Here is a 12,014-nt window from a genome sequence, read left to right on the forward strand (position 1 = left end):
CCCACAGTGCATGGCCTCTGATAATAGGCAGTCTACTTGTTTTTACTTTGTAAGCCTCACTTACTAGGACTCACCCCTGTGTCTGAATAGTTTAGCCTTCAGTCTAAGATTGACTAGAGATTATACTCAAACACCTTAAGCCCTGATGAATGTGTGTGGGGACTGTCAAGCACATTCAAATTTCCAGCCTTTTTCAAGTCTTCCCCAGCTTTTATTGTTTCATTGTGCTTTCTTGTGTCTCTGCTGCACATGCTTACGGACTCCATCATTCAGGAATGTATAGGTAACCTGGTCCCATGCTGGTCTCTGCTGGGCATATGCATAGCTTCTGGTCAACCTGAGATATGTGAAGAGTATATTGTCTATCCCTCTCCTGTGACACTAACCTCCCAGAAATCCCCGACTAGACTAGTCTGCCAGTTAGTTGCTCAAACATGAGTGCAATTTCACAATAATGGGGCCATTGGCTCTCCCTGCTCACAGGCTACCAAGATAGCCATACCAACTGACACTGCTCCCCGTGAGGGGAGCTCCCTCTGGCAGTGCCCCACCCTGGGTGAACTACCTGGTTGAACAACAAAGCCGATGTGGGGCACAGGGAGATGGGAGCACTCTCTGGCAAGGATGCCACAGACTTGTGCTCTTTCTACCCATTGTTCAATGTTTTCATGAATAAATGATTCTCAGTTTGTTATATGTCTCTGGTTAACTTCCAGAGTGCTGAAATGGTTGTTTTCAACAGTTTTATCTAGCTTTATAGTTACTTTTTTGTGGAGAGAATGTGTTGACCACTTCACTCCATTATGCTGAAAACAAATGTCCCTTTTTGCAGACTATCTGGCATGCTGATGTACATTTTCTTGATGATCATATTTTGAGGAACATCGTCTGAAACCACGGTTGCCATTTAATATGTATATGTTTATACATATGTATGCATATACACACACATATATAACTTATATAAAACATATTATGCAATATATTAGATATATAGGACATATGTAATATAATGCTTTATAGAGAGATATACATACATATACATATATACACATACACATATATAGTCATATGTATATATTCCAATCATTCATTCAACACATTCTAAATCTAATTCTATCTGAAGTGCCAGTAGGAATTTTTTTTTAAATATGCACCTGAGCTCCTGCCTCCATTCGAGGCTTTAATGTTGTATGGATGCATGGGCAATGGACTTCTAGACATGAAACAATTAGAAAAAATACAGTGACAGTTCCAAATCAGGCTTTGGGTGCCAACCCGAGGCTGCATCATTACCTAGCTCCAGGAAGGCATCATTCACATGGTGCTCCATGGAAATGGTGCCTCCTGGAATTGTACCCTGGACACCTTTCACATAGGTAATGTGCCATCTTTGTCAAATAGAAGAGAGAGGTTATTCTTTTGATAGTTTCTGTGTGCTTGACTTTCCTTCCAGTCTCTTCTAATGTTTGTAAGGTGAGTGAATCATTCTCCATGTCCTCTCTCTTTGCTATAAAGTGAGCATAACATCACCAGATATCTTCATAGCATTGTTAACAACCAGGCTCTGTAGTGATAAAATAATAGCATTCATGATCTTTGACATATATTTTACACCTTACTCATGTTTGTGACACCAAGGAGCAAAAATGTACTAGGGATGATGTGGTTATCAGAAATATGTTTTGAACACTCTCTCTTTGTCCAGTCTTAACAAAGCTTCTTTATCTGTAGGCTTCTGTCTCCCGAGCTCTCCTCCACAATCCCTTGTGTAATCTAATATGGGTAATGCATCATGCATTTTTTTGAAAGGAAAAAAATACTCAGAAGTACTTATGCTTTAATATGTCTTTTAATCCCTCTTTCAGAACTGAACGGCTGGCTAAGGATATTATGAAAGACATAGGATACTGTGACATTATGATCCTGTGTGTGCTTAAAGGAGGTTACAAGTTCTGTGTGGATCTTCTGGAACACCTTAAGAACATCAGTCGAAATGCAGATAGATTTGTCTCTATGAAGGTTGATTTCATCAGACTAAAAAGTTACAAGGTAAGTTATTAATTCCGTTTTCATTATATAATGTTTAGAATAAAGAATTTTCTGGAATAAAACAATTGATAATCTGATGAAAAGGAAGAATGTTATTTTTTAAATTTGCAAGATACTGCAACCTATAATTGAAATAATACTGTTTGGGGGGAAACCTTTCTGTTACCACATATATGGAAAGATGCTTCAGGAATGATTCATACTTTCTTTTATGGTTATAAACCTGAGTGGTTATTTCCTGGTGACTAGCCTCACAAATGAGTGTGTTAACAATGAGTGTTAAGAAAGTCCAGTGAGCGCTGACGTGTTTCTGGTCTGGATGTCACCATTGGCCCTAGAGACCTGTGGGAGGGTGTCCAGCCCAGAGAGAACAGTTATTAGTACTGGAGTGGCAGAAGTCTTGGCCTGGAAGTGGAGAAGGGAAGTCTGTGGGACAATGAGTTACCAAGTGCAATGAGCCCAAATCAGAGAACCTCCAGTGGAAGGCCCCTCCACCGGTCTGTACTGGGACTTTCTTGGCCCACCCTGGACAGAACCGAGGGAGAGTATCCTCCAAAGACGTCATCCCCTTGGTCTTCCCTCTTCTATGATGTTACCTTCTGTGATGCTTTTTGATTCAATGTATAGTATATCATTAAAACTAGCCTACTATTGGTTGGGTGAGGAACTGTTGGAGTCAAAATCACCAAAGTATTTTCTGATTAAACTAGCTTGACACATTTAATTCACTCTTCACTTTTCTATTACCGTGTGACAAAATCACCACAGACTTAGTGGCTTAAGCCAACACACATTTGTCATCTCAGTTTCTCTAGATCAGCCGTCCAGGCTTGGGTTCTCTGCTCAAGAGTCTTCCCAGGCTGAAATTAAGACATTAGCCACGGGTGGGATCTCATCTGAGGTTTGCAGATGACTGACCTTTCCAAGATAATTTGTTGGCAAAAGACCACTCGTTGTTGGCAGAATTCAGTCTCCGCTTCCCTGCTGGAGATGCTTTCAGCTCCTACAGGCTGCCCTCGGGTCTTTGCCCCACGGTCCCCCCCCACCCTGGGCAGTTCCCAGCACAGCAGAACCTTTCCATCTACTGAGGGCCTGACCCCTCTTTTAAAAGCTGACCTGGGGGCGCCGGGTGGCTCAGTCGGTTGAGCGTCCAACTCTTGATTTCAGCTCAGGTCATGATCTCAGGGTCATGAGATCCAGCCCCGTCACGGGCTCTGCAATCAGTGCAGAATCTGCTTGTGATTCTCTCTCTTTCCCGTGGGAGTGCATTCACGGGTTTACTAGTCTCACCCACACTCACGTGGAGGAGATTAAATAGGGTGTGTACACCAGGAACAGATGGGCATGTGCCTTAGGGTTCTGCCTACCACTCTCTGTGATTCAGTTACTTCAGCTCTTGAGCAGTTGGCAAATTATTTATTATTTCTTAAGACAGTCTGTATTTTCCGGATGACTTCTAAGCTGTTTTTTCCAGACATCTTAACCTTAAACTGTTGGTTTCATCTTCTCTTGGAAACCTGTTCTTTAGGTTCTTTTCATCCTGGATTAAGTCACTATGCTTCCGTATAAGATCTTTTTTTTTTTTCTCATTTACTTGGCTCTGATCCTTACTGGATTTTCCCCTGGAAAACAGCTTTTTAAACTCTTTTTAAAAATCAAAGTCAGATGTGTTGAAGTATAATTTATATGCAGGAGAAATTATCTGTCTTAGTTTACAGTTTTGTAAGTTTTGACAATTGCATACAGTCATGTAAATCATCACAATCAAGATATAGAACATTCCTCACCATAAAAAATGCCCTTGTGTCCCTTTGTACTTTGTAGTCAATTCTTTCCTCAGCTCCTGGAAACCACTGATACACTTTCTGTCCCTAGAGTTTTGCTCTTTCCAGAAATGTCATATAATGTAATCATATACCACGTAGCCTTAGTACATCTGTAAATCTTAGCATAATTCATTTGAGTTTCATCCATGTTGTTATGTATACCAGAAGTTTATTTCCTCTTATTGTCAAATACAATTTCATTATATGGCTATATCACAGTTTTAAAATCATTTATCAGAGGCACTTGGGTGGCGCAGTCAGTTAAGTGTCCAGCTCTTGGTTTCAGCTCAGGTAGTGACCTCAGGGTCATGAGATAGAGCCCTACACTCAGCATGGAGTCTGCTTATGATTCTCTCTCTCTCCCATGCTCCCTCTACCCCTCCCCCTGTGCACTGTCTCTCTCTAAAATGAATAAATAAATCTTTAAAACAATTTTTTTTAAATAAAATAATTTATCAGCTGAAGAATATTTGGTTCGTCTCCTTCTTGGAGATGATTATGAACAAAGCTGCTATAAATATTCACATACAAGTTTTTGTGTGTACTTGTATCTGCATTTATCTTGAGTAAATTTCTCTTGAGATTGCTAAGTCATATGGGGAGTGTATATAAGAAATTACCAAACTGTTTTTTAGAAGGATTGAATAATTTTGCATCTCCACCAGCAGTAGATGAGAATTCCAGTTCCTCCATATTTTCCACAACACTTGGTACTGCTAATTTCCTTTTTCTGCCTTTTTTCCTTTATTTTACCCATTCAAATAAGTGATAATATCTCATTGTGGTTTTAATTTGCATTTCCCTAAGGAATAATGATATCAAGCGTACTTTCATTTGCTTATTTGCTATTCATACAGGTTCTTTGTTGAAATGTTTGTTCAATATCTCGCACATTTCAATAATGTTTTCTTATTATTGAGTTTTGAGAGTTCTTTATATATTTTAGCCACAAATCCTTTGTTAGATATGTGTTTTAAGTATATTTTCAAGCTAGTGGGTTGTTCTTTCATTTTCATGATAGTATTCTTTTTTTTTAAAGAGCATAATTTAAACATTTTTATGAACTCCTAATTTATCAATTTTTTCTTTTATGGATCATGCTTTTTGTGTATCTAAGTAATCTTTGCCTCATTCAAGGTCACAAAGATTTTCTTTTCTGTTTTCTTTAAGAAGTTTCATAGTTTTGGGGCACCTGGGTGGCTCAGATGGTTAAGGGTCTGTCTTTGGCTCAGGTCATGATCTCCAGGCCCTGGGATCGAGCCCCGCATCACCCTCCCAGCTCTGCAGGGAGTCTGCTTCTCCCTCTCCCTCTGCCTCTCCCCCTGCTTGTACTCTCTGTCTCTCTCTCTCTCAAATGAAAAAATGATAATAAAAAAAAATCCGAAAAAAGTTTCATAGTTTTAATTTATTTTTTTAAATATTTTATTTATTTATTTGACAGATAGAGCACAAGCCGGGGGGGGGGGGGGGCAGGAGAGGGAGAAGGGAGGCTGATGCAGGACAGTTTTAATTTAAATCTAGGTCTATGATCTATGTCATGTTAATTTGTTAATATGGTACCTTTTTTCTTTGCAAGTGAATGTCCGTTTCTTCCAGGATCATCTGATGAAAAGACTATCCTTTCCCATTGTATTGTCTTTGCTATTTCACTGAAAATCACTTGACTGTATAAGTATGGGTCTGTTTCTGGACACTGTCTAGTTCTGTTCGTCTATATGCTTATCCTTTTGTCAATACCACACTGTTCTGATTACTGTGGCTTTATAATCAGTCTGGAAATCAGGGAGCCTATCTTCTAACTTTGTTCTTTTCCATACGTGTTTTAGCTATTCTAGTTCTCTGCCTTTCCATGTAATTTTTTAAAAAAAGATTTTATTTATTTATTTGGAACAGAGAAAGAGAGAGAGAGAGCCCAAGCAGGGAGGAGGGTCAGAGGGAGAGGACGCAGACTGCTGAGCAAGGAGCCTGATGCGGGGTTCAATCCCAGGACCTTGAGATCATGACCTGAGCCGAAGGCAGACACTTAACCAACTGAGCCACCTAGGCGCCCCTTTCCATGTAAATTTTAAACTCATGTTGTTGATTTGTACAAAACAACCTGTTAGAAATTTTATTGGGATTGTTTTGAATCTATAGATCCATTTGGGGAGAATTAACATCTTAACACTCTTTAGTCTTCCAATCCATGAACAGGATATATTTCCCAATTTTTTAGATCTTATTTAATATCCGTGTGTGTCTAATTTTCAAGAGTCAGATCTTAGACATCTTTGGTTAGATTTACACCTAAATATTTAAAATGTTTTTGGTCCTATTGTATTTGGTAAGTTTTTCTTTGAAATTCAATTTCCATTTGTTTACTGCTAGTATATAGAAATACAACTGATTTTGTATATTGAATATTATGACTTTTCAAAACTCTCTGACTAGTTCTAACAGCTTTCTTGTAGAATTTCTTGTAATTTCTTCTGTGAATAGAGATGGTTTTACTTCTTCCTTTCTAATTTGTAGACTTTTTATTTCTTTTTATTGCCTTAATGCACTGGCTAAGACTACCTGTACAATTCTGAAGAGGAATGGTGAAGGAAAACATCCTTGCCGTGTTCTCAATTGGTATGCTATTGACTATTGCATCCCCCAATTTTTGATACTTTGTTTTCATTTTCGTTCAATTCAAACTATGTTCTAATTTCCTTTGTGACTTCCTATTTCACTCATGGATTATGTCTTGTTTAATTTCCAAATATTTGGGGATTTTCCAGAGATAGTTCTGGAGGATTTCTAGTTTAATTCTTTTGCAGTAACTATATTTTGTATGATTTCAATTCTTTTAAATTTGTTGAGGCTGATTTTATGACCCAGAATATGGTCAGTCTTGCTGAAACTACTAGCATTGTAATCCAGGTCAGATTAAGCAATACTGCTATCTATCTCTTGTCCATTTCTCTGGACATCTTCTCTTTATTTGATCAATGTTTTAGCCTAGAGACACACATTCTAACACTTACATTATGTTAATTTATATTTATGTGATACTAATTCAAAGCAAACATTTGCATTTCTAAAACTACAGTAACATCGTGGCCATATTGCTGCATCTACACAGTTATTTTCAAATCAACATATTTTTCCCAGGGATAGGGATGTGGGGGTTCCTTTCTAGGGTTCTGATGAAGAATGAAGGCAATGGTAGACTTTACATCTTCACCACCTTCATCCATTCTCACACACTGAGTATTTTCGCCTTCATCCCACACCTAAGTCCTGTAGGGCCCGAGGACGATTGCCGGGTCTCTTCTCTTCTTACTAACTGTTCTTCCTAATGTCTACCAACAAGGTGACACAGATCATCTCCTGAGAAACTACCTCACATACAATGTAAAAGCCAACCTCCTCAGTCAGAGCAAGCTTTCCCCCTAACTAAATATCCTCGGAAATGAATGGAAAAACCATATTCACAGACTGAGATGTGATGTGAACAGCCTTCTGCTCGTAGCACACAAGCTGTCTTCATCCAGAGATGAACTAATTGCTGTGTCAGGTTAGGCCTGAGCTGACCATCCCTTTACATACTTGAGTTCTTTCAACATTCCTGAGGGCAGAGACGTATATTTAAAAAAACAAAAACAAAAACTAATAAACCCCACCAGATAAGGGGAACAGGACCTGGAACATCATTTTCCTCTGAGGGTGTTTGGTGTTCCCACATACCTCTAAACCTGCTCATAGGGAGCAGACATCTCAAAAACATCTTGGCAGAAACGGTGACCATGAAAATATTCTTTTTATTCCTTTATAAATTTCTGGGAGGCAGAGCAGGACCCTATACAGTTGTGGGTGCTGGTCAAAAGCATTGTGTAGTTTTACTTCCTCCTAGACTCTTGCTCTGTGATTCTTTAAGATTTTTATTTGGGGTAGAAAAGTTGAAAGTCCAGTTTGCTCAGAGGCCATGTTTCTCCCTGTCACAGCCATCCACATTCATAAGTCACTTGAGGGGCTCTTTTCCCAAGAGGGCTGTCATTGCTGGATGCCCTCCACTCTTTACTAAGGGACTTTCCTGAGGGGTGGATGGCTCCAAACATCCCAGGTTCCAGGCAATTTGCTTGTCTTTGTTGTTACATGAAACCTCCCATAAGACATGAAATGAATTTGCATGAATGATAGCAGTCTAGCCAAAGATTATTTAGAAATTAGCATTAGGCTAATTCCTTGGAAAGCAGGGCCAACATACTCCTGTTCTTTAATGAAAAGAGGAACACTGGCAACCTTATTTCCTTTGGATTTCCAGTTTTCCTTCCTTCTTCCCTTCCTTTTTTCTTTCTAAGTCCTTCCTTGTCTTTGCACCAATGTTCATTCAGTACTTGCTATATGAATTCATTGTCTCATTTAATTCTGACTACAACCCTGCCGGCTGTCTCTCATTTCTTCTTTTAATGATGAAGAAAAGGAGGCTCAAAGAGGTTCATTAACTCACCTAATGTCACACAGCCAATAAATAGAAGAGATGGCATCAGAGCCCAGGCCCATCTGTCTCTCAAGTCTGTGCTCTTTGCAACATATCCATATTTCCCACAAGTTTTTCTACAGTTTTCCACAAAACTTAATTGTTTCATGAGATATGAATTTGCCAACATTAGTTATATTTTTCTCCTAAAATATATGTCAGATACATACTAAGTATGTATATATATACATACTTATATACAATTATTGTATGTATATATACATACATACATATATACAATTATTATCATCATGCAATAATGTGCCTTTAAGAAATGGTGACCCTGGGTGCCTGGGCGCCTGGGTGGCTTAGTAGTTGGTTAAGCGTCCAACTGTTGATTTCAGCTCAGGTCATGATCTTAGGTCATGTTGGGCTCAGCACTGAGCATGGAGTCTGCTTAAGATTCTCTCTCCCTCTCTCTCTGCCCCTCCATCCCACTGTTCTCATGCTCAGTCTCTCTAAAAAAGAAAAAGAAAAAGAAAGAAAGAAAGAAAGAAAGAAAGAAAGAAAGAAAGAAAGAAAGAAAGAAAGAAAGAAAGAAAGAAAGAAAGAAAGAAAGAAAGAAAGAAAGAAAGAAAGAAAGAAGAAAGAAAGAAAGAAAGAAAGAAAGAAAGAAAGAAAGAAAGAAAGAGAGAGAGAAAGAAAGAAAGAAAGAAAGAAAGAAAGAAAGAAAGAAAGAAAGAATAAAGAAAGAAAGAAAAGAAAGAGAAAGAAAGAAAGAAAGAAAGAAAAAGAAAGAAAGAAAGAAAGAAAGAAAGAAAGAAAGAAATAGTGGCTTGAGAAAATCTGGAAGTTGCATCAGAGAGAGAACTTATTTTTATTATGTATATGACATCCCATATGCACAGAAGTGGCTATAGTTTGTGACTTCTCTTATAAGATCAATAAAATTTGTGAAAGTTTTCAGTTTAACAAAGAATCAAATCAAATCAATTATTTCTCATAAGAATTTATGCACCTGTGAGGCTTAATTTTTCAGCATATCTAATCCAAGGAAACACTACATCTCATCTATTTGTATTATACCAATAAGTGACACATTTTAAAAACATTCTCTTTTTCTCAAAGTAATACATTCAAGTAGGTTAACAGACCAGAGAGTTTCGTTGTGGCAGTTTTATGGAACAGACAACTTGAAAATCCACCTAAAAATGCTAGGTAAAGCATAATAATAATTGTTTAAAACCCTTTTCAATGCTTCCTGGAGCTCACGAGAAGGTACAGGGTACCCACGAAACAGAAATGAAAAGTCTGAGAATCGGACCAGAGATGAACTGGGGCCTGGGGTTGTGGAGGGGTTTGTGGAAGAGGGGATGTTGTCTCAGCATTGGATTGTCATCCCCATGCAGAGACAGATGATAAAGCCTTGGACCGATATAAAATGGGAAGTTGAATGAGATCCTCCAGCAAAGCCAGTGCCCTCAAAGATGCATGCCCTTGGTGACAAAAATCCACCCTTCAGTAATGGGAGACCCTAAGAAACTAGCTTCTTTTTTGGCCGGGGCTGGAAAGGGAAAGTAAAATATCCTGTGGGAATTTTTAAATTCAAGTCTGTACCACATGTGAGTTAAAAGTTTTAATTTATTTACCTGCATTGTCTGGGAAAGTCCAACCAGCAAATTTAATATTAAAATTGGGCTCAGACCACAATAACCCCAAGGTGCTGGGTAGAAGGCAGCTGAAAACCTCTCTGAAGGGAGTACCTCCACGTAGGCCAGATTCTTTCAGATAAGCTATACTTAAGCTGAGTGCACAAACCCTAAGCATGAAGGATGCACAGAAACAATCCACCATGGGCAAGATCAGCTGGCAAAAATAATAGCAGAAATAGGGACACAAATGATCTGAAAGAGAATATAAAATAATTATACTTAATATGACTGAAAACATAAATGAAAGGATTTAAAGAAAAGGTAAAACAGCATGAGAAGAAAAAACAATACATGAAAACTTTTAGAAGTGAGGTAATAGAATGTCTAGCAGCGAAAAATAATGTAACTGAATGGATAAGATAGTAAGTCAGTTGATAGATAATGTTGATATGGATGTGAATTCTAAGCGGGAAGATACATCTGAAAAAAGTAGCCAGAAGGTAGCTTGGATAGAGATGGAATGTAAGAGGGAGAAGTTAGGGGACATCGAAGAGTGAAGGAAAAGGCCCAAAATATGTCACCCAGGAATTCCAGAAGGAAAGACTATTCCTTAGAGAGACCTGAGTAGAGGGAATTTTTGATAAGGTGATGCCTAATCATATTCTAGAGCTGATGAAGGAGCATGACTATTCAGACGTAGGAAGCACAGTGAGACCACACCTAGCATGTCATCGTGAAACTGAAAAACAAAACACCAGGGTCAAAGAATAGATTGTGAAAGCAGCTGAGGAACAAAGAGAAACTGTCTCTAAAGGAATCACCACTATAGGATCAACAGACTTCTCAAAAGCCACAACAGAAATCAGAAGACATGGAGTCCTATCATCCACATTCTGAGAGAAGATAATTGTCCACCAAAATTTTCATTCCCTGTTAATCTTTAACTCAAGCGTCAGTGCCGGCTGGAGACATGAGCAATCACATGCTGAAAGTTTCCCAGTAACAAACGCTGAAAGCACTTCTTAAAGGGTGTGTTTTGGTTAGAAGGAAATTGAACCCAAACAAACAAATGTGATGTGAAGAAACTGACAATCATGTAGGTAAATCAAAAGAGTTTTGATTGGAGTGCTTAGTTGGTGAAGCACCGCCTTCAGCTCAGGTCATGATCCCAGGTCCTGGGATCGAGTCCCACATAGGGTTCCCCGCTTAGGAGGGAGTCTGCTTCTCCCTCTCCCCCTCCCTTCTGCCTGTGGTCTCTTTCTCTCTCTCTCACGCTCTCTCTCTCTCATATGATAAATAATCTTAAAAAAAAAGAACATTGGTTCTAAAAAAAAAAGTTTTGACTGGTTAACGTAATTGATGAAATAAAAATATTGATGATGACACCTTTTGGTGGTAAAACAAACAGGATGGAACTAAAATGTCAGTCCATGGTCAGTTGTAAATGACCAGAGTGAAAGCATCCTAATGTTGTACATTGTTTAGGGGAAGCCTAGAGATGTTGATGACTTACCAACTTTTTTAAGTTAGCTATGCCTATTTAAAATTTAGGGAGAACCACTGAAAGAGTAGGAATATTGTATATACCATGGATAACTTCCCAGGAAGTGGAGACGATAAGAAGGAATAAAGAAAACTCAAAATTTGATTGATGTGCTAGTAGATAGAAAATGAGAAACAATTAGGTAACATGATACCTGTTTCTCAGATGAGGAAACTGAGACCTGAGATGTTAAATAACAGGTCCAAGGTCAAACAGCTTGTAAATGGAGGGTCTGCTCTGCAAACTCAAGTTTAACTCCAAAGCCCAAGATTGTGACCACTGAGACATACTGTCTCTCTAGAGATGTGTTGATGTGTTGAGACATAGTAGGCTAAAAATTTCCCCCAAAGGAATCAACTTTAGGGGAACCTGGGTGGCTCAGTCTGTTAAGCGTCCGACTCTTGATTTCAGCTCAGGTCATGATCGCAGGGTCCCGGGATTGAGCCCCGAGTCGGGCTCTGGGCTCAGTGGGGAGTCCACTTCTCCCTCTCCTTCTG

General features: G+C 38.8%; 1 protein-coding gene across 2 annotated transcripts in view; it reads left to right on the top strand.

The window, feature by feature from the left end:
• Nucleotides 1-12,014, top strand: part of PRTFDC1 (phosphoribosyl transferase domain containing 1) — a 91,647-nt gene that overhangs the window by 14,614 nt on the left and 65,019 nt on the right. For both annotated transcript variants that reach the window (XM_027595384.1, XM_027595385.1), the window contains exon 3: nucleotides 1,869-2,052. In XM_027595384.1, coding sequence (XP_027451185.1) covers nucleotides 1,869-2,052 — 184 coding nt within the window. The remainder of the gene's footprint in view (nucleotides 1-1,868; nucleotides 2,053-12,014) is intronic.

Source organism: Zalophus californianus, chromosome 9, assembly GCF_009762305.2.
Source record: "Zalophus californianus isolate mZalCal1 chromosome 9, mZalCal1.pri.v2, whole genome shotgun sequence".
NCBI classification, from domain to species: Eukaryota; Metazoa; Chordata; class Mammalia; order Carnivora; family Otariidae; genus Zalophus; species Zalophus californianus.